Below are 22,607 nucleotides of genomic sequence, written 5' to 3'. Positions count from 1 at the left end.
CTGTCTCTTAGTAACGCAAGCCAAACACAGAGGAAGGGAGAGCGGTGTGCGTGCATGTGTGAAGGAGAGAGTTGGAGCGAGGGGTGCCTCGCAGCCTTGCCGAGAGGGGAGGTTGAGAGAGCCAGCAGACACACTCTTATTTTTCTTCTCCCCGCACCGAATGTATGAATCCCCTTTTCTTTCTGTCACGTCCTGGTCGCGTGGATAGACAAGGTAAACAACGAGCAACCTCCAATTATTCTCCCAGCCCCACATTCTTCCACTCTAAAAGGTAAAGTGTGCCGTCGAGTTGGTGTTGATTCCTGGCGACCACAGACCCTTTGGTTGTCTTTGGTAGAATATAGGAGAGGTTTATCATTGTCTCCTCCCGCACAGTATGAGATGATGCCTTTCAACATCTTCCTATATTACTGCTGCCTGATATAGGTGTTTCTGGGAAACATACCCGTGGGGATTAGAACTGGCAACCTCTCTGGCTTGCTAAAGTCATTTCCTCGCTGCACCATGAGGTGGCTTCCACCCTACTCCACACTTCATGCACTATATTGTATTCAGCATCACAGATGGCACATTGGTATCCCCCTTGAAACATGGGTCATCACCCCACATGGCCAAAAGGATGGAATCTCTATCCTTTCCCTTCCAAAGAGTCTTCCAGGGGTGGATTCCAATCCATTTCAGTGATCGGCATAATGGAAATAGAGGAGGCACCAGAAAAATAAACGAGGGGGTGGCAGTGCATTTATGGGTGGGTAAGCTGTGTTGCCCGTATTAGAGTTCTGAAGCAGAAATGGGGAGGGGAACTACTTGTTGGATTGGAGGGTGGGCAATACTGAGGGGGCGCTTGCCCACCCTTGCCCCCCACTCAAGCCACCCTTTGAGCAGTGATGGTTCTTCTGGATTATTTGATCTGTCATTTATGGTTCCAGATAAGTTTTGTTGCGCTCCAAGGAACTTTACCTCTGTTCAGTTCCCAGCTAAGCCACCAACTAGCAATGTCCTTAGGATGTTGCTGCTAATTCTGACCACTTGAATTGAATTGTGGACAGCTGTTCTCCTGTTATTGATATGGAATGCCCTCATTACATCAGCCCAATAGATCGACCCCTGCAAAACAACAAAATTCAAATTGCTGTCTTACCTTTTTATATAGCACATTACCTGTTATTTATATATCATTTATATTGTTATTAATAACAGATATTTCCTTTGTTATTGGTTATTGCTGTGTTTTATTTATCTGTATCACTGTGGTTTTAGAATGATTTGATGCATGCCAGTTACATGAACAAGCTGAGAGTTAGTGGGCAGGATAGGTTTTGAGGTAAACTCTCATGAAATAGATGTGACTAATGGTGTCTGGGTCTGAAGTGAGTCTGAAGACCAAGGGTAGCATTCAGACTAGTTAATTGCAACTAAGCACCATTGAAATTAGTTAAATAAGTTAGTCGCGAGTAGCTTAAATAACCATGTAAGAGTTTCAGTGAGACATTTATTTCAATTGGTATTTGTACAGAATATTCAGAATGCTGTGCAATCCTTATCCAATCCATTTATGTATGTATTTATAAACTGCTTTTCAACAGGTGGCCACAAAGCAGTGTACAGCCAAAAAAAAGGGGGGGGCATACTGTATTTACCTGAATCCAAGATGAGGTTTATTCTCAAATTCTTTGATGCTAGATATTGGGGGATTGACTTAAATTCAGAGTCCTGTTCCATTTGGGTAGATAGGTATATTCTATATTTAACCTCTGTTTTTAAGGGGATCATCTTAAATTCCTAATGGCACAGTGGGGAAGAAACTGCCTAGAGAGCAGGAGGCTGTTGGTTCAAATCCCTGCTGGTGTGTTTCCCAGAATATGGGAAACTCCTATATCGAGCAGCAGTGCTATAGGAAAGTGCTGAAAGGCATCATACTGCACGGAAGAAGGCAATGGTAAACCACTCTTGTATTCTACCAAGAAAACCACATGGCCCTGTGGTTGCCAGGAGTCGACACCGACTCGATGGCACAACCAACCTTAAATTCAGAGTTTTCTATTCAGGTAAATATGGTATTAAATATAATACAAAATAATTTAAAAACAATTAAATCAATTACAAAGCAACCAAACAGGTGAATTCAGGTTAAGTCAGTGTTATTACTGCCATGTTTTAGCTGGAGGGGTAGAATACATAAAACTACTGTCAATATGGGAAAATGTATTACACACAGACTTTTCACAAGAGGAGACAAAAATATTAGCAGATATTTTTGTTTTGCAGATTTTATTATGGCCTTTTGCTTTGTCAGACAAACTGAGAATTACAGAAGCAGGAGTTTTCCTAGCTGGCAGACCCGGCATAATGCTTCTATTTTACAATTATTTTTGTTATCCTCTCTTTTCTAGGAGGAGGCTTAGAGTCAGAAAGATGCTCATATGCTGCCTCATTTTAAGCACTTTCTTGTCTGAGCCAAGATTACAGTTGATTTGTTCTATTGTGAACATCACTTTCAGTAATTAGAAGTTTGGCTGTTCTTCATTAAGAAATCACACTGCCAAGTACAAATCGTTGGCACAGGATGTGACAATATCTCAGCAGCTGGGTGTCAAAACACTTTCACACACATGGTGTTATTGTTACATATTGCAATTTCATAGGCCTCCTTGAAACTTGTGAATACTTTGCTGAATAAACCTACTGTTTAAGCATTTCACAAATTTAAAATGGAAATGGTTTGTTTAGCAAACGCAATCGCAGCAAAAATCTTCTGTTAAATTATTAAAAAAACCGAAATGCTATCACGGAAATGACGAGGACACTCAAGTATAGTTGTCAACTGACACGATGATGGCAGGCAAAGTGCTAATAAAATTTTGAATGGATAATGTTGATGAGCTTTACTAAGAAGAATTTGTATTTGCCAAATGCAATGTACAATCCAGCACCCAGATTAAAAAACATTCAAAGTTAATCAGTGAACTCGGTAGGATTTACACAGGCTTAACTGAACATAGGATTGCAAACCAAGAGAAAACACAGTCCATCTCAGATAGCTGTAAGTCACATGAACTTATACAGAGATCATGAAAACGTAATAGTAAATAACTATATTTATGATCATATATATATAAATATCATCTTTGGGGTTTTTCATTTGTGTAATAAATGGGCATCTCAACTCGCCCTCAGATTTGTGCCTCTATATAAGGAAATAATGCATTGTTTTAAAGGAAGAACATGGCATATTGGTGAGTAGGAGGAAGTTGGGCCATAGTGAAGGATAATATATAAAGAACTCAAAGCAGCTTTGATGAACAAGAACTAATACTACTGTGCTACCTGTGTACATGGTGCTTTGCAAAGAATGAGAAGACCACTTCCTGCCCCAAGTAGTTTACAATCTAAGTTAGGGAATAACAGAGGAATGGGAGAAGGAAATTGATTCTAGTTTTGAAAGGAGAATAATCTATATATTTAATTCTCTTGGGACATGTGTGCCCAGGATTTGGCAGTGGAACTCTCACAACACGCTGCGAGAGTTCCAAAGTGAGGACTGAGGAGGAGAGGGAGAAGAAAGTACCGGTGGTGGCCGGCCGGCGGATGGAGGAGGGGGGAGAGAAAGGTGGCGGGGAGAGAAAAGCCACGGCGGTGGCAGGAGGGAGAGAAAAAGCGGCGGCGGCGGGGCCCTTCTTTGCTGCCCGCCACAGCTCTGTGTGTGGGGAGGAACGGGAGGGGAGGAGGGCTGGAGAGCGTGGGGCCGAAGGGAAGAGAGGAGAGACCGGGGCAGGAGGAAGAGGGAGGGGGAAATAGTCGGCCCCAAAGTGCTGCACAGATGCTCTGTGCGGGGGAGGCTAGTATATGATTATTTTAGTTAGCATAGGTAAACATAGGTTTTGCTGAGGGGACAGAGAGGAAGGATGATATATATATAATGTTAGGGAGAAGCAACATGTTTTGGAAAGAGGAGTTGAAGATAAAGCCAAGGTTTCCTTATGTGGGTAATGATGATGTTATCAGTGGATAAGGACTGTAAAATGAGAGGAGGGCTTGTCAGACGGCTTGTCCTGGACATACTGAGCGTGAGATGATGAACCGTCCAAATGGAAATATCAGAGAGGCACTTGGAAATGTGGGGTTCGATGTAGTGAGATAGGTAACGTTTGTTTGTTTGTTTGTTTAGTACATTTATATACCTCCCCATACAAAAAAAGTCCCTGGCCGGTTCACAATATAAAACCATTAAAATATTAACATAATTAAAATAATTTAAAATACAATAAAAACTCTAAAACTGAAGCTATAAAACTATGAACTAAAAGCCTGACTAAACAGATATGTTTTTAGTTGGATATCATCAGTGTATAGGTGGTACTCTTTTGAAAGTTACGGGTTGTGATGAAGTCACCCAGGGCAGTATATAAAGCAATAATAGAAGAGGGCCAAGAACAGATCCCTGAGAGCCCCTAACAGAGGCAGGGAATACATAAGAGCTCCCCATATTCAAACATGCAAAGAATGACGAAACAGGTAGGAATGGAATCAGCTGAGGATAGAATCATGGGAAACTGGTGTTAGAGGTTATTAATTTTTAGCCCAGTGGGTAAAACAGCAGAGCATTGAGGAATGAGCACACACTCCAGTTACAGAGTGGGTAGCAGAGGATGGTTTCGTTGTTGCAGCTATTTAGAGAAAATACGCATAGAGATCCTTTTAGAACTAAATACTAAGTATTTATTGGTTAAGTACACAAATTGGATAGGAAAGACCTGAAACTAATCTAAATGATTACATAATGAACAGGTAAAAGAGAGAGAGATGTTTCCATCTGCTCTGTAGGAAGAAGGGAAGGATTGTGACTCAGCACAGGAAGTGCTGAAGAGTCAGTCCTGGGGTCATAGAGTAGACAGAGGTAAGGAGACCCTTACTTACTACTTCTACTCCTAATGCTCCTAGTGGTCATTAGGATAGTTGGTGCAAAAAGGTTGATGCACTGGAACTCCATATCCAACAGCTGGAGCAAAAAGGAAGAGAAAATGCTCTACTGTATCAAATATGGCAGAGAGATTGAGGAGGTTGTGAACTAAGTAGAGACCTTTTAGTTTGGTAGTGAGGAGATTTGGATGAGGCAGTGAGTCAACAGTAATTTTGCTGAGGGCTGTTTCAATGGAGTTCTGAGAAAAAAAGCCAGTCAGAGAGAGAAGATGAGTCAAGGGGTGGGTTTTTGGGTTTTTTTTTTAGAATAGGGAAACACTGGCATGTTTGCAGTAGAAAAGGAGCCAGAGGACAAACTGGTTGTGTGGTGGTGAAGAGCTAGGATAATAGCAGGGGAGATGGCAACCAGAAGTCAGAAGATAGAATAAAGGGGGTACATGGAAAGTTTAGATGAGGACAATAGAGTAATCAATTCATTAAGTGAGATAGGAAAGATTAGCATTGAGGGAGGTATGTGAGTAGAGAAAGTTGGAAAAGAGGGAGAAAGGGTGGGTGGGAGAGAGAGAGAGAGATCAAAGTGGATGGTTTCAGTTTTAGCACTGAAGAAGGAGGCAAAATCTTGAGCAGAGGGGAAGGTGATAGGGCAAGTCTTAGGATAGCATCAAAGGCAGATGTATTTGCTGGGGATTCTTAGAGCTGGTGTGGATTAGAGAGGTATAGTATGGTCGGGTGAATGACAGACAAAGAGAAGGATGCATAGTAGATGAAATCAGCTAATCTTTTGTTTCTCCTTCAGAGCCATTCAGCTATGTGAGTGGTCTGAGGATTAGCAGGGCAAATTGTGTATTGGAAAAGTGGGGCAACCATGTCAAGACCATGTGGGGCAACCATGTCTGCTATTCCTTTCTAAAGAGGATGGAGGAATAACAGAAGAGAAAGGATAGGACAGTGCTGGCTGCAGAGAAAGCCACTGGACCCATGAACTGGAGGTCATGGAAGGAGCAGGAGGCAGAACATGGGGAACGGGGCCTGGGAGTAATGCTGAAGGAGGAAAGGTGATGATCAGACAGAAATTCCACAGCAGAAAGATCAGAGACAGAGCAGACATGCCAAAGAGAGTATTCAAGGTAATCCATGGGGTAGTCAATCCATAACAGGAGACTGAAGGAGAAAGCTAAGGAAAGGAGACAGGAAGCAGCTGGATCAGAGAGAATATTAGGATGAATGTTTAAATAATCTTGCCTCTTTCATTCTCCCCTTCCCTTTGTTGCCTCCCCTAACTGTCGCTATTTAGATTGTAAGCATCTTTGGGGCACAGAGATGTGTTCATGTTCTTATGCAACTCTATAAAATGTTATGCATATTAATGTCACTGTACAAAAATAAATATTAATAATTCTATTTGTATTTATTATGTGATAAGAAAAATGCATGAGACAACAGCTGCAGATATAATGAATAGCCGGAGAGTTTAATATAGTAGAATAAATATTAAAGATGCAGTCCTAAAATAAGATGCAAATTCCACTTGCAAATAGTTCAGCTGTTGTCTGTACAATTCAATATGCACCTTAAAACTGTTTTTAATATATGTACAGACTAGGAAAAAAATCATGACAGTATTGTTTACTGTATAATTTTTTTTACAGCATTGTAAGAAACACATATGGGTGCATATTACTTTAAAGTTTAATATTCCAGGGTATAACAAATTATTATTCTTGTTTACACAGTCAGACAGGTGTTATTGACTGGTTTGTTTTATCCAGATATCGAGTCCTTCCCAAGGACCTGGGATGGCTGAATTTTATTGTCAATTGTTATAGATATCGTCACAGAATATAGGCTGTTCCCAGTAAAGTTGTTTTTTGTAATTGGCTGATGGTGATTTCTGTGGCCCCTATGGTGTTGAGGTGCGCTTCAAAGTCTTTTGGAACTGCACCCAGGGCACCAATTACTACTGGGATTATTTTGGTCTTTTTCTGCCACAGCCTTTCAATTTCAATTTGTAGATCTTTGTATTTGGTGGTTTTTTTCTATTTCTTTTTCTTCTATTCTGCTATCCCCTGGTATTGCTATGTCGATTATTTTGACTTGTTTTTCTTTCTTCTCGACTACAGTTATATCTGGTGTATTGTGTGGCAGATGTTTGTCTGTTTGTAGTCAGAAGTCCCATAATATTTTTAGATCTTCATTTTCTTCAACTTCTTCAATTTTATGGTCCCACCAATTTTTGGCTACAGGTAGCTTGTATTTTTTGCAGATGTTCCAGTGTATCATCCCTGCTACCTTGTCATGCCTTTGTTTGTAGTCAGTCTGTGCGATCTTCTTACAACAGCTGATTAGGTGGTCCACGGTTTCATCTGCTTCTTTACAAAGGCGGCACTTGCTGTTTGTGGTGGATTTTTCGACTTTTGCTCTTATTGCATTTGTTCTTAGTGCCTGTTCTTGCGCAGCCAGTATTAAACTCTCTGTTTCTTTCTTAAGGTTGCCATTCTTAAGCCATTGCCAGGTCTTGGTGATGTCTGATTTTCCACTTATATTGTGCAAATATTGACCATGCAGGGGCTTATTTCTCCATTTTTCTGCTCGGTTCTTGACTTGTTCTTTCTTGTAGGCCTGCTTTCTTTCATTGGTGTTGAATAGTTTCACATGATTGACCTTTTGAAGTGCATCTTCTTCACTGTCCTTGATATATTCTTCAAGGCCTCTTTTCTCCTCCTCTACTGTTTGATGGACTTGCAGCATTTCTCTTCCACCTGAGCTGCGAGGGAGGTATTGCCTATCGACATCACTGCGGGAGTGCAGAGCATGATTGATGGTCATGATTTTCCTGGTCTTACGATCTAGTGTCCCTAGCTCTGCCTGGGTGCAGTCTGTTATTCCTGCAGTGTATCTGATAATAGGTATAGCCCAGGTGTTTATGGCTTGTATGGTGTTCCTGCCATTGAGTTTGGACTTGAAGATTTTTCTAACTCTCCTGATGTTCACTTCCAATTTTTCTTTTAACTTCAGTGTGTGCGATGTTATCAGCCTGGAGAATGCCCAAGTATTTGTAATGTTCTTTCTCTTCCAGGTTCTTGATGATATTATTATTATTATTATTATTATTAGCTGTTTTTCAATTTTAAAAAATATCACAAAATGTTTAGCAAGAGGATTGAGGGCAGGTGGGGGGTGGGGAATAAGAAAATTGTTTTCTGGACCCAGTAGAGTATTATGGAGTTCCTAATCTTAAACAAATGAAAAGAGAAGTACTAGCAACAGTTGAGGGATGCTATGCTGGGTTGAATAGAGTCAGTTGTTCTCCCCTTGCTACATATAAGAGAACCACCACTGTAAATGGTGCCTCTTGTCCTAGTTGGAGTTAAAATAAAGAAGAATTTCTTCCCTCCAAAAAAAGTTTTGTTTTGTTGTTGGCCCTCTCACATACAAAAATAATTGTCTAATTTTGCCGTTATAAATGTTTTTCAATGCTGAATGTTGTGTTTTTCAAACCTTTTGCATTTGCCATATTTGCTGTTGTCAAAATATTTGTTATTAACCCAGCATCACATTGTTTAATTACTAATGGTACATAATCTAAATTCAGGTTAGAGGTAATCATTTATCTAGTATACCTTGTAAGACTGGCTTCCAAAATTTTGCTGTTTCCAGGCAATGGCAAAAGATATTGAGAAAACCAACATGCTCAGTTTTGTACTTTCAGCAGGAGTCGGAATCTAGCTTATACATAAAGTACGAGTTTATTAGCTGTCAGTTGTATCTACCATTTATACTATACCATTTATACTATACATTAATTAAGTAGCTGTTACTTCTACCTGTTAAGTAGACCTACAATTACTTTAATTATGATTTTCATCTTAAGGTTTTTCCCCCTTGCAGGTGACATTTGTGAATATTGCTTCATGACTGGAAGTTAACAAAGGAGCTTTTAATTCTGTAGATTTGGTATAATAACCACAACAGGCAACTCTATTGAATGGAGCAATGTTGAGGTTCCAAGAAGTTGTTAAACATGGTACTTCTCTTACACCTATTTCTACCTCCTCAAAGACATTGATTGCTGGAAGATACGCTGTTCAGGAGAAACTTGGCCGTGGGAGCTTTGGTACTGTCTACTTGGTGTCCGATAAAAAAGCAAAGAAAGAAGAAGAGCAATTGTAAGTGTTTATATAGGATGAACTGACTGACTATAGCTTATATATCTGATTTGTTTATGTTTTGTTGTCTTAATAGGAAAATGATGGAACAATAGAGTAATATTTGTCTACACACCTGTTTAGCTTGCTTTAACAGATGCTCAGTAGATGTAGACCTAAAATTGATTTTAAGGCATGGGACCTCAATTTCTCCCCCACTGTTTCTTATACACTTACTCAAACATGTTCTTCTTTCTCTTTATAGTTATTTTTCAACCTGAATAGCTAAGCACTCCCAGCCTAGTTTGAATGCATTTTAAAAATTCAGTTTTGTGTGTCAGGTAGCCCATTGTTTCTCAACCTTTTCAGCAGAAGTACCCCCTAACTTCTGAAAAATTAATAAATACCCCAATTTTCAATGACTTTTATATTTGATCAATATGGTTGATCTGAAATGAATGGTGGAAACCAATATGGAAGTCAAAACATAATAGGCTTATTTCCACCATCCACTTCAGATTAATCAGATATAGAAAAATTAAATTATAATGACTTGTATTGATTCAGAAGGATGTTTCCTTTACCAGCTTTTCAACAGTAAGTCCCTTTTCATATTATGAAATAACATATTAATAATAATAATAATAATAATAATTGAAATAATCAATATACCTGATAAATAATTTATTATTTAAATAGAATTGTATTGTGTAAATAGAATATAATTAAATAATAAATTATATTAGCTATATATTTATTTCTCCTAGGCATACCCACCGCTAATCCCATGTGTGGCAGATCTCGCGAGAGTTCGTGAGCAGCTGCTGGACTAGCAATGGGGATGAAAATAGGGATGAGGCGGCAGTGGCGGGCCAGCCCTGCCTCCTGGAGCAGGAGGCGGCAGTGGCAGGCTGGCCCAGCCACCAGGAATTGGTGGGTGAGCGGAGGTGGTGGGCTGGCTTTCCGTGTGGGGGGGGGGGAGAAGCGGGCTGCTCCCGCCAGCGGCCTGGCCCGGGAGCAGGTGGCAGGCCTGCCCGGCCACTGGGAAGGGGTGGCAGGGTGGGGAGAAGAAGCAGGAGGGGGAGAAGCGAGAGTGGCAGGGAGGAGAAGCGAGAGTGGCGGGGGCACAGATGCTCTGCTTCTGGCCCAGCTAGTTATAATTAATTTAATTGTATAATATATTTTGGTAGTGATACAACCCAAACTCAGGTTGATTTGAACTGAGTAGATGTATAATTGGGTCATATGGTTCACTGTCATTGACTCCTTTCATGACATGTCCTCAGTTCTTTTCATCAAATGTGAGGATCTCTCCTTGTTGAATCTGTTAATTCATGACAATAACAATATATATACACAAATAATACAATTCTGTGAAATGTCAGAATTGTAGAACTGTTGTGGAACAGTGACCATCGTATGATCCACTTCAGCTTATATGCAAGTGGAGCATTGCCAAGGAAGTCCAACACAGATGCATTGGATTTCAGAAGAGGAAACTTCTCAAAAATGGGGGGACTGGTAAAAATGAAGCTGAAAGCAAAAGTCAAGAGGGTCAAATCACTCCACAAAGCATGGAACGTATTTAAAACAATAATATTAGAAGCTCAGTTGGCATATATCCCAAGAAGGAGGAATGGTACCACCAAGTTTAGGAAGATGTCAGCATGGCTAAAAAGTAGAATCAGGGAAGCTATAAAATGGAAGACTTCCTTGAGGAAATGGAAGTCCTGTCCAAATGAAGAGAACTGAAAGGAACATAAACTTTGGCAAAAGAAATGCAAGGAGACAAAAAGGGCTGAAAAAAGAGAATTTGAGGAGCATATAGCTAGAAGAGTCAAGCAGAATAACAAAAACTTCTTTAAATATATCAGAAGCAGCAAACCTGTCAGGGAGGTGGTTGAACCCTTAGTTGATGAGGGTGTGAAAGGGATTATTAAGGAGGATAAGGAAATTGCAGAGAAGCTGTCTTCACAATGGAAGATGACAGCGGTGTAGTGGTTAGAGTGCTGGACTAGAACCGGGGAGACGCGAGTTCAAATCCCCATTCAGCCATGAAACTAGCTGGTTGACTCTGGGCCAGTCACTTCTCTCTCAGCCTAACCTACTTCACAGGGTTGTTGTGAAAGAGAAACTCAAGTATGTAGTTCACCGCTCTGGGTTCCTTGGAGGAAGAGCAGGATATAAATGTAAAATAATAATAATCTGTCTTCATGGCGGAGGATACTGACCATGTACTCTCTCTGGAACTGAGTTTCTCAGGCTTGGAGGCTGAAGAACTGGGGATGAGAGGTGAGGTGATGAGAGAGGATATTCTAAACTCTTGAAAAACTAAAAATCAACAATTTGCCAGGGCCAGATAGCATCCACCCAAGAGCTCTGAAGGAACTTAAATGTGAAATTGCTGATCTAGCAAAATATGTAACTTATCCCTACAATCAGGCTCTCTACCAGAGGACAGGAAAGGAGCTAATCTAACTCTGATTTTTGAAAAAGGGATCCAGGGGAAATCCATGAAACTGCAGGCCAGTTAACATAACTTCTATGGTGGGTAAATTGATGGAAAGCATACTTAAGGACAAAGTTGTTAAACCTATAGAAGAACAGGTCTTGTTGGAGGAGAACCAGTGTAGCTTCTGCAAGGGTAAGTTTTGCCTCACTAACCTTTTGGAGTTCTTTAAGAGTGTTAACAGGCATGTGGATAAAGGTGATCTGGTTGACATAGTATACTTGGACTTCCAAAAAGCTTTTGACAAAGTTATTTTATTATTATTATTTTTACATTTATATCCCACTCTTCCTCCAAGGAGCCCAGAACAGTGTACTACATACTTAAGTTTCTCTTTCACAACAACCCTGTGAAGTAAGTTAGGCTGAGAGAGACGTGACTGGCCCAGAGTCACCCAGCTAGTTTCATGGCTGAATGGGGATTTGAACTTGGGTCTCCCCGGTCCTGGTCCAGCACTCTAACCACTACACTGGCTCTCCTGGTTCCCCGCCAAAGGCTTTTGAGTAAATAAGTCATAGGATAAGGTGACAGGTTCATGTGTGGATTGGTAACTGGTTGAAGGACAGGAGGGTAAGAATAAATGGACAATTTTCACAATGGAAGTAAGTAAGAAGTTGGGTCCCCCGGGGATCTGTATTGGGATCATTGCTCTTTAACCTGTTCATAAGTGATCTAGAAGTTGGGGTAACCAGTGAAGTAGTCAAATTTGCAGATGACACGAAACTATTTAGGGTAGTGAAATCCTCAACAGATGGTGAGGAGCTCCAAAAGGATCTCTCCAAACTCTGGGTAAGTGGGCGACAAAATGGCAAATGCAGTTCAATATAAGCAAGTATAAAGTGATGCATAGTGGGGCAAAAACCCAACTTCACATATATGCTGATGGGGTCTGAGCTGTCAGTGACAGACCAGGAGAGAGATCTTGGAGTCATGGTGGACAGCTCATTGAAAGTGTTGACTATGTGCACGGCAGCTGTGATAAAGGCAAATTCCATGCTAGGGATCATTAGGAAGAGGATCGGAAATTAAAATGCTAATATTATAATGCCCTTATACATATCTTTGGTATGGCCACATTTGGAGTTCTCTGGTCACTGTATCTTAAGAAGAACATTGTAGAACTGGAAAAGGTACAGAAGAGGGCAACCAAGATGATCAAGGGCCTGGAGCAGCTTCCTTAGGAGGCTAGCCTACAGCATCTGGGGCTTTTTAGTTTTGAAAAGAGGCACCTACAGGGAGACATGATCGAGGTGTATAAAATTATACACAGAATAGAGAGAGTAGACAGAGAGAAATTTTTCTTCCTCTCTCGTAACACTAGAACTGGGGGTCATCCCATGAGGCCATGAAATTTAGGACCAACGAAAGGAAGTACTTTTTCACACAGTGCACAATTAATCAATGGAATTTTCTGCCACGGGATGTTGTGATGGCCACTAGCTTGGATGGCTTTAAGAGAGGCTTAGACAAACTCATGGAGGCAGATCTATCAGTGTAGTAGACGGATCTACTTGTTTGGTTGCTATAGGCCACTTCCAGCCACAGAGGCAAAATACCTCTAAACACCATTTGCAGGGGAAAAACAACAAGACAGAGGGCATGCCCTCAACTCTTGCTGTGGGCTTCTCAGAGGCATCTTGGGGGTACTGTTGTGAAGGCTTGCTGGACTAGATAGGCCTTGGACCTGATCCAGCAAGGCTGTTCTTATGTACATTTGGGAAGTGGTACAGCCCCAACAGAGGCTGAATTAGGTCCTACTTTTCAATGGGCTTATTGTGTAGTCAAGATGATTGACTCAATTGCCACTGTCCCTCTACTGACTGATTCCCCTTCATTGCTTTGAAACTCAGCCTTCTCATTGTCAAGCTAGTAAGTAATTCTTAGTTGTGACTAGCAGCCCAATCCTATGTGTGTTTACTCAGATTATCACAAGCCATTGCTCTCAGGCATCAGCTGCTACTAAATTCTATTATTTCCTTCGATTGTGGGACTTCTAAGTATAGCTGGCTTCCCAATCAGTATGCTGGGATGGCAGCTTAAATTGCATTTATTTCACTAGCTAACATAAGGACAATTACTCAAAGTAGTCCCATTGAAATTAAAATGACAAGTTAGGCATAAACTCGCATTCCTCAGGATGGCTATACTTAATATCAAAGGGACATTTGGAATGTGAAATAGCAGAACAATAATATATAATAAAATCTGGTGCTGTCAGTGTTCCTGTGAATAGAGAGATAATTGGTTTTATGCACATTATAGAGACATAGGCCAATACTTTATTTCCTTTGCTACCTAGTATAAAACCATTGTAAATATATCTTTAAATTAGATGGTATGTTTGGCACCTTCTACTCTTTGCCACCTTGCTTTCACCCTACATCTGAAGGAAAAGTCCATGTATTAAAGCATCAATTAATCTAAAAGGTGCTACCCTATTCTATTACTATAATTTCATCATTAGGTCAGCCACTGACATTTTTATTTTATTTTAACTTATTAAATTACATACATTACACTTAAAATGCAAATAGTTCCAAAAATGCAGACCAGATCCCCTCAGAAAAACAAGATCTAGTCTTAATAAATCTTAATCTTAACTCAGGTTAGAAATTAAGAATCCTAATCATGGATCCAGGAAGAATTGTGGTAAAACAACTGATGTGTTGCTATCTAGTTTTACTGTTTTGATTTTGTTTTGTTTTATGCTGATTTATATTTTGGTGTGTATGTTGACTGGTCATTGACCGTAATAAATGATTACCGTGGGGAAACCAGGAAGAAAGACAAGGCAACATATGTTCAAACTATTAAAACTTTGTTTAAAACCTTCAGTCTTCTGAAGGGCTTCCCCTTTTTAAAATTTGTTTTATCAGAGACCCACACTAACTCATCTTGAGCTGCAAGCCAAGGTGCTGCCGCTCAAGAGGAAGGCAGTACAGAGAAGACAAAAACCTGTTTTACCCAGACCCAGTGGGTCTGAGCTCAAGTAATAGAGAAACATTCCTTCTCAGCTCTAATAGGTGGTATTAGAGTAACTGTTTCCAGCAGTGGTCCCTAATTTTTTACATCTCGGTGAGGAATGAGTTTTGTTCTGGGTAGCAGTATCAAGCCATTGTGTGCACACCTGCATTCAGAATGGGGCCTTCCTGATTCAACTTGAGAGAAGAGGCCTCCCTCATTAAGTGCAGCTCACCAAGTTCTCTTCCGCTTGGCTGTGTAGGTCCTTTCCATGTGGTTCTGTTGTGGGCACAGGGTTTTCTGCATGCCTTATCTTGACAAGGAGCATCGGTCCAAGAAGATCTAAGACCTCCTAAATTGAGTGGGTAGGCAATAGCAAAGGAGGGTGTATGTCATTTCAGCTGACAATGCCTTTGTCAAGGGACTGACACAAAGGAACAATTGGGAAAAGTCTACCTTGTCAAGTGCTACTCACCATGCAAATGGTTTGCTCCTCCTTCCTCTCATCCAAAGCCAGGACCCTTTTCTCTTCCTACTCATACAGACTTTCCTTTTGGATATTGTGACTGAGGGTAGGAAATGAATAGAGATCTCCCCTTTGGATGTTGTACATGGGCCTGAAATGAATAGAGATCTCCTGTGTCAAATGAGTAGGCAAGAGAGGTTGTGGGTCCAAAAATCTGACAGCGGAAAGAATGGGGAGAAGTCTAACTCATCAATCAGTGCTCTCCAGCTGGCATCTTCTCTTGTGCATGGGTGCAGCTCTGCAGCCTCTTCCAGATGTTTTGTTCTCATACAGGGATCAAGTTTGCAGCCAAGTTCAGGAGTTCTGCTGCAACACCATTCATACTTACCTGGGAGATTTCCTCTGTATGCGCAGAGGGAAACTGAGCTAGACTTGGCAAAGGTGGGCTGCTTTTATTAGATCCGAGAGGACACAAAGCCTTGTGATGGGGGCAGAAATGGAGGCAGGGCTATGCTTGCTGTCAGCATGACAGACGAAACAGGTGGGCCAAATTTGGATATGCATATTTTTGGGATGTATATGTGGACTTTGGGATGTATATGTGGACATAAGCCTGGACTGGATTATGAGGTGCAGGGAGACTCTCTCTCTCTGTGTTTATATTGATTGTATTCAAGAAGAAACAATTATTATTAAACTAGTCAATGTGAAAACATGTGGAGAGTTCAGGCAGATGGGTCAGACAGTGTTCTACAAAGGGGATCAGACAATGTCCTGGCCATTTAAAATTTTTTTTAGACCATTTGTCCCATTTAGGCTAAAATTTAGACCATTTGTCCCCATCATCTGATATTTTGCACACACAATCACCCTTGCTATCGACTGGCCAAATTTCAAGATCATTTGATATGAAGTAGCTGAGTTAAAGCAGTTTAAATATTTCCCCCAACATCTCCCCAAAATACAACAATGGTGACAAAATCAGGACAGTGAAATACCAGAGGCAGAAAACTGGGATTGTCCCTGCTCAACGGAGACAGTGCGTGAGCATGTAAGGTTGCGTGTTCCAGCAGCAACTATCACTCCTTGTCTCTGTCTCCTCCCTAAAAGGTGCTGTTGGAGACAAAACATATTCTTCATCCATCCCCCAGCACACCACCTGTCTCCTCAATTTCCCTTTGGGGAGGAGTTGGATGTAATTATTCTTAGGGTTTCCTGACTGAGTTTAATGATCAAAATTGGAGCTGTGGGGCCAGGGCCCGGGTCTTTTAAGTACCTAGCAATGCCTTGGCTAGTTTTTTAGGATTTGTGATCAGGCTGTTGGCACAGGAGCTCTTTCTTCCTGGCTCGTGAAAGATTATTCACCTTTGAACTCCTGCATTTGGGAGGTGCAAGACATTTTAATTAACATTAAAGACTGAAACCTCTAATTGCCATGCAGCCTCTTGCTCAAACAGTTTCTAGTTTCTAAATCCTGACTTGATCTTGGAGATCGGTGGTGGTGGAATAGGTTGGAGCATCCTCCCTCCCCAAGCTCCTATTCCTTGCATCTAGGCAGTACCCAGGAATAAGGAATGAGCAACAAAAGCAAGCAGGCTCTCTTCTCTCCACTCTTCTTGTTGGGCTTCTCTCTTTTCTCCCCCTCAATTGTTCCGTTTGCCTGTGTCCAATGTACTCCCAAGGGTACATGTAGCACAGGTTGAGAAACTCTGTGCTAGCCCACTCCTAGCAGCTGTTGTGAAGCAATGCTATAATTGACAAGCAAGCGTGATTGGAGCCTGTAAAGGCAAGGGGAAAAAATTCCCTTATTAAACATTTTAGCTGGTCTAAAGAGTTGCAAAAGCCACGTAATGGTGTAGTGGGGAAATGCTTGACTAACAAGCAGGAGGTTGCCGGTTTGAATCCCCGCTGGTACTATTTCGGGCAGCAGCAAAATAGGAAGATGCTGAAAAGCATCATCTCATACTGCTTGGTAGGAGGCAATGGTAAACCCCTCCTGTATTCTACCAAAGAAAACCACAGTGTTCTGTGGGCTCCAGGAGCTGACACTGACTCAACGGCACTTTACTAAAGTGCTTCAAGCAATAGCAGCTGTACACTGCAAGGGCTTCCTCGTGTGCAGAATTACAGAGTCAGTTGAATCAATAATTTTAAATACATTATATTCTTCAAAAAAGGCAAATTTGAGTATGCCTCTGAACCTCTCTTTTGTTGTAGATTTAAATCCTTTAATATGTTGCAGGAGGTCTACACATTCTTAAAGTACAGGTGAAACTCGGAAAATTAGAATATCGTGCAAAAGTCCATTAATTTCAGTAATGCAAATTAAAAGGTGAAACTGATATATGAGACAGACGCATTACATGCAAAGCGAGATAAGTCAAGCCTTAATTTGTTATAATTGTGATGATCATGGCGTACAGCTCATGAAAACCCCAAATCCACAATCTCAGAAAATTAGAATATTACATGGAACCAAGAAGACAAGGATTGAAGAATAGAACAATATCGGACCTCTGAAAACTATAAGCATGCATATGTATTCAGTACTTGGTTTGGGCCCCTTTTGCAGCAATTACTGCCTCAATGCGGCGTGGCATGGATGCTATCAGCCTGTGGCACTGATGAGGTATTATGGAAGACCAGGATGCTTCATTAGCGGCCTTCAGCAATTCTGCATTGTTTGGTCTCATGTCTCTCATCCTTCTTTTGGCAATGCCCCATAGATTCTCTATGGGGTCAGGTCAGGCGAGTTTGCTGGCCAATCAAGCACAGTACACTGTATACTTTTCAGAGGTCCGATATTGTTCTATTCTTCAATCCTTGTCTTATTGGTTCCATGTAATATTCTAATTTTCTGGGATTGTGGATTTGGGGTTTTCATGAGCTGTACACCATGATCATCACAATTATAACAAATTAAGGCTTGACTTATCTCGCTTTGCATGTAATGTGTCTGTCTCATATATCAGTTTCACCTTTTAATTTGCATTACTGAAATTAATGGACTTTTGCACGATATTCTAATTTTCCGAGTTTCACCTGTATGTTTGCTTATCTTTTCAGTTAGAGAACCTTGCAGTTTAGCAAAATACCTCTTGGGGGAGCTGGTGTACAGCTCAAACCACAGCAAAGCAATAGCCTTGGCCTAAGATGTCATAGCAACTTTCACCAGAACTGTCATTTAACCTCAGCAGCACATTTGACAGTGGATCCTTTAACGCTCTGTCATCAGTATTTGCAGTAGACATAAGTGAAGCTCTGAAAAAGAGGAGCTGAACAATGAATAGGGCAGAAAGTACACAGTGATGATTTTCTGCACCAGGACAAGAGTGTCTCATCTGGCAAAACTAGTTTAAAACCAGTGCCAGGATGAACTGAGAATAATTATGCACCTTTACACATTCTGTTGTTGAAATTCCAAATGCTCAGTATAGAATTACTGCTCCTGCTAATCTGTTGTGCTAAAAATCTACTGGCTACTGCCATTTTGTATTTTCCCCACCAACTGCAGCAGTATGTAATGACTGAATATCCTTTAGTGTGTAACAATGCAGGCACAAGGTCAATACGAAACTGCAGTGGTGCCACACTGCCTGGCCTGTGGTTCTTGCTAAACCTTAGCATAAGCTGGTGTCTGGTTTTTCATCTACTTGAATCCATAATGAAAAGAGTATTTACATTTATTTACGTTTATTTCAATAATTATATATTACATGACTTTTTTGCCTACTTCCCAGTAAGCTTATGAGATCACGCAGCGTTCTGTGTGTGTGTGTGTGTGTGTGTGTTCGTTCGTGTTCCTATCAACTTTGCAATGCCTGGACCAATTTGAACCAAATTTGCTACAGCTGTAGGAACACATAGGAATGCCTGAATGGTGTGGTTTGTGATGTCATCCACTGCAATTCAAGATGGTGGATGTGTGATTGTTTGAGGCGCAAGTGGGCTAACTTGTGAACTGTCTAACCAATGTAGACTAAATTTAGTCCAGTTGTATAGTGAAAAGAAAGTAGGCAGATTAGTTCTTTCTTGAACAACTTGTTATACTCATTTTGTTCCCTTGTGCAGGTTGTGCCTTGCCTTAGCTGCATTACTATTTTATTACAGGTGAAGGAGAGTTCTCAAACTTTTGAGAACTTGCCTTTCATCTTTCGAATGAGTTGAATATGTACAAAAGGTGTACATAGGATAGGCTGTATGTATGTGTGTTTTTGGTGACCAGTGTTTCCTAGAACAAATTGTCCATCCTTTGAGCGGAGCTTTATTCATCTCTCCCCATATTGATTACAGACATTGCACTCTGTAGTGATAAATAAAATTGTAATGTGTATGTTGTAGTATCCCTACATTCTTCAGGTTTGTTTACATGAATTTGCAGTGCTCCAGACCTACCTTGGAGCTCTACAGATTTAACACACTTTCTATGTAATCCATATCGAGAGGACAAGGGGTTGTCTAGCTAGTTGGCTGTGCTGTCTATGCTCTTATTTGTTCTACTGCAACTTTTTCTCACTTCCTTTCTGCCCGTGGTGTAGGGAGGGCATAGGTGGCCCGTGTTCTCATGGGCAGTCCCCTGAGGCAGCAATGTGTATGTGCAGAGGCCAGCTGAGTGGCAGGGTCAGGGCAACCTTCCTTTGGGCTGCTAGGTCAGGGAGTGTGCCACCACCACTGGGGGGGGGGATGATGCTGGGTGTCTTGCAGAGTGAACCATATGTGGTACGTGTATGTGCTAAGCATACATATAGGCCTATACTTTCTCTCATTTCATTTCCCCCCCGCTGCTAATGTTTGCACTTTTCCTGTACCAACACAATGATCTGTTTTTAATAAGTTGTGCTGAATTTGCACAACTGTGCCCAGTCATATAACACCAATACATTCCTGCTTCCTCCAAAAATAGGACAACCCCCTGAGACAGAATTGTGAAGTTGCTGGGTTTGGATTCTGCTAAAAGAAATTAGTCAACAAAATTAACAAGGTGTCTAGGGCTGTGTTCAAATGGTACCAAGTACAGATACATTAATAAATTATACACATTTGTATTTATTTGCTCTGTTGCATAATTCATTTTGCTCTTGTTAGCCATGCAAGAGAGTCTCTGAGCTCTTGGTAGAACAATGATGCTTCACATCCAGCTCAGCACTCTTCTAGTCTCTACATTTCTTCCTGACACTGCCCCTGACTTTTCAAGTTAGAAGGTCTAAATAATGCATTTTGTTTAAAAGTTTTAAAGCAGAGAAACGGGAAGCTGAATTCTGTGCTGGATACAATACTTTGTGGTTGATGGTACCATCACAGATATTCAACATGCATGTGTGTGCATGTCTATATGCCTGGAGTGTTCAACCTTGGCTGCCCTGCTGCTGTTGGGCTCTAACTCCCATAATCCCCAGCTGCAGGCCATTGTGACTAGGGATTATGGAAGTGGCATCCCAACAACAGCATACACAGTCTTGAATGCAAACACTTGGGGAAGAGCTCTTGCCAACTGCTTCTTCCCACATCTTTGTCAGATCAAGCTAAGTAACTAAGGATATCTCTCTGCACCCAGACTTAAGCTAGTTTGAAACTCATTCCATCTCTTCATGGAACTGTGTCTCTGTGAGAAGGCTAAGGATACCTAACAGCACCCTCACTGAACTCCAGTTCCCTCTGTTCTGTGTGGGAAGAGCCATGACAGTTAAGTTGATAGAAGTTTGCAGTGTAGCAATGCCCTTTGTCTTCATTATCCGATTATATGTATCTAGCTACAGGAAGCTCTATTTTCTCTTCAACTACAGCCCCCTGCCCCCCCCCACCCCGTATATAGTGAGTTTTCAACACAAACATTTCTCTTCACAATTGCATCTAACTCTTGGGAGTTTCCTCTTCTTTCTAAAGGGCACTTCTCCAATTATACTATAGCTGTATTATTTATTAGGGATAATGTTTAAGTATCAGTGTGCTATTGAACAATGGTCGTTGGGAATAGGTGGCTAGCTCTGGATAACGAAAGTCCCAATCAGTTTCATAAAAAGAAGCTTTGAGTTAAGTCTTACTGTTCTGTAGGCATGCACGACCAAGCAACAGAAGTACGCAGCAGGCAGTAGGGACTTCAGCTCCATAAATATTCAGGAGGTGTTAATATGTCCCCTTGGTGGAAGGCACATGCTGAGAAGCGCCAAGCACCCAGCACTGTTCCTGCATGTGGTAGTCATGGGGTGTCAGCACAACTTCTGCCTCTGACTTGCATTATACCATTAATCCCGACTCATGCTAGGATTCCTTGGAAACTGTGCACTTAGCTGAATAATTTATTGCATGTCTCTCAATTATTTATGCCTTCTTATTACAACTGAAATGAAATCTAAAGGTGGAAGGCGCTCTGTAACTTATGAATATCCAAGAGACAATCAGTGGATTGCTGTGTAGTTAAATCCCTGCATTTGCAGCCTGTTTGTTTCTCTGAAGGTATTCCAAAGAGAACATTCTGCTGAAACTGAATCGATTAATACAATAACAAATGACTCCCTGCTGGTTGTACTGCATTTGTTCATCTAATCATGCTGGCTGTCTTTTCTTTAGTACTACTGAGGTCTGAAAATAAAATTATATATATAATGTAAAGAGAGAGAGCAGGGAGAGTAGAAGGTCTATTCAGGTCAGTGCATGTGTTTTAAACAAAAATTATGTTCTTGCTAGAAGGTGAGCAGAGAACACTTGATAAGAATTTCTTCTTGGTCTTAAACTGTACTGTCTTTATACAGTGTCCTCGTCTTTCTGTCTGACTTTCTCTTTTCTTTTCATTTTTGTTTTTGTTTGTTTTTCTTCATTGTCACAGCTGGCATCAAGAGAAAATTAATTGAACCTGCCCAAGCATAATTCTGACAAAGATGACTCTTGCACAATTTGCATACTTCATTTCTGAAGTGGTAAAATATATACACACTGTAACTGCCAGCTCACGGTTACGTGGAGAAGAATTTTGAGTGAAATAATCTCCACATGAACGCTAGGCTTAATTTATGAGAAGAGATGTGCAAGCTCTTTCCCCCAATACCTCCCCAGGTGAGGTGGAAAACCACCATATGCAGCTCTCATCACCTCATAGGTATGCATCAATCAAAACTGTATTAGTCCACTGACCATGTACCACCCCACAAACATGTGAATTGCATAATCAGTTTTATGCTAAATGAAAATAGATGGAAACTGGGTAATGGGGTAGAAGTGGTAACATGGATATTAATTAAGGAGCAGAATCTATGGTTTGAGGCCTCCAGGAAATTAAGGGAACCAAAACTATGGAGTTATTCCAATCGTTTTCTAACACTACAACTCCTTAACAAGGAGTGAATCACATAAGAGTCTGTTGTTAATAATTACTAAAGCAAATTGCACCAAAAACAGTTAATGTAAAAGATTATCCTTATGATTTCATCAGTACTCGTGAGCCTTTGCCCTCGCCTGGCCCTCTGGGGAAATTGAATTCCATGAGGGAAATGTGTTTCTGCGTCTACAATGAGAGTTTTAAATTATTTACTTGAGTGCTCTAAAAAATGGACCTTGGGAGAAATGCTATGCTTTTAAGTGAAGCTCCATCTCTTTCCTCTATTCTCCTCCT

At 40.9% G+C, this 22,607-nt stretch overlaps 1 protein-coding gene across 10 annotated transcripts in view; it reads left to right on the top strand.

Annotated features, from left to right (window-relative positions):
* The first annotated feature begins 20 nt into the window (after nt 1-20).
* NEK11 (NIMA related kinase 11) overlaps nt 21-22,607 on the top strand; it is a 159,465-nt gene continuing 136,878 nt past the window's right edge. For 7 of the 10 annotated variants that reach the window (XM_053258974.1, XM_053258970.1, XM_053258976.1 and 4 more), the window contains exons 1-2: nt 21-213; nt 8,809-9,086. In XM_053258974.1, the coding sequence (XP_053114949.1) occupies nt 8,914-9,086 (173 nt within the window). In that variant the 5' untranslated portion in view covers nt 21-213; nt 8,809-8,913. Of the gene's footprint in view, nt 272-4,830; nt 4,898-8,808; nt 9,087-22,607 lie in introns of those variants that run through there. The other 3 variants (XM_053258971.1, XM_053258972.1, XM_053258979.1) reach the window with 3 other exon arrangements.

This window comes from Hemicordylus capensis, chromosome 6, assembly GCF_027244095.1.
Source record: "Hemicordylus capensis ecotype Gifberg chromosome 6, rHemCap1.1.pri, whole genome shotgun sequence".
Lineage (NCBI taxonomy): Eukaryota > Metazoa > Chordata > Lepidosauria > Squamata > Cordylidae > Hemicordylus > Hemicordylus capensis.
The sequence above is the reverse complement of the archived record's forward strand: the minus strand, read 5'-3'. Positions and strand labels throughout refer to the sequence as shown.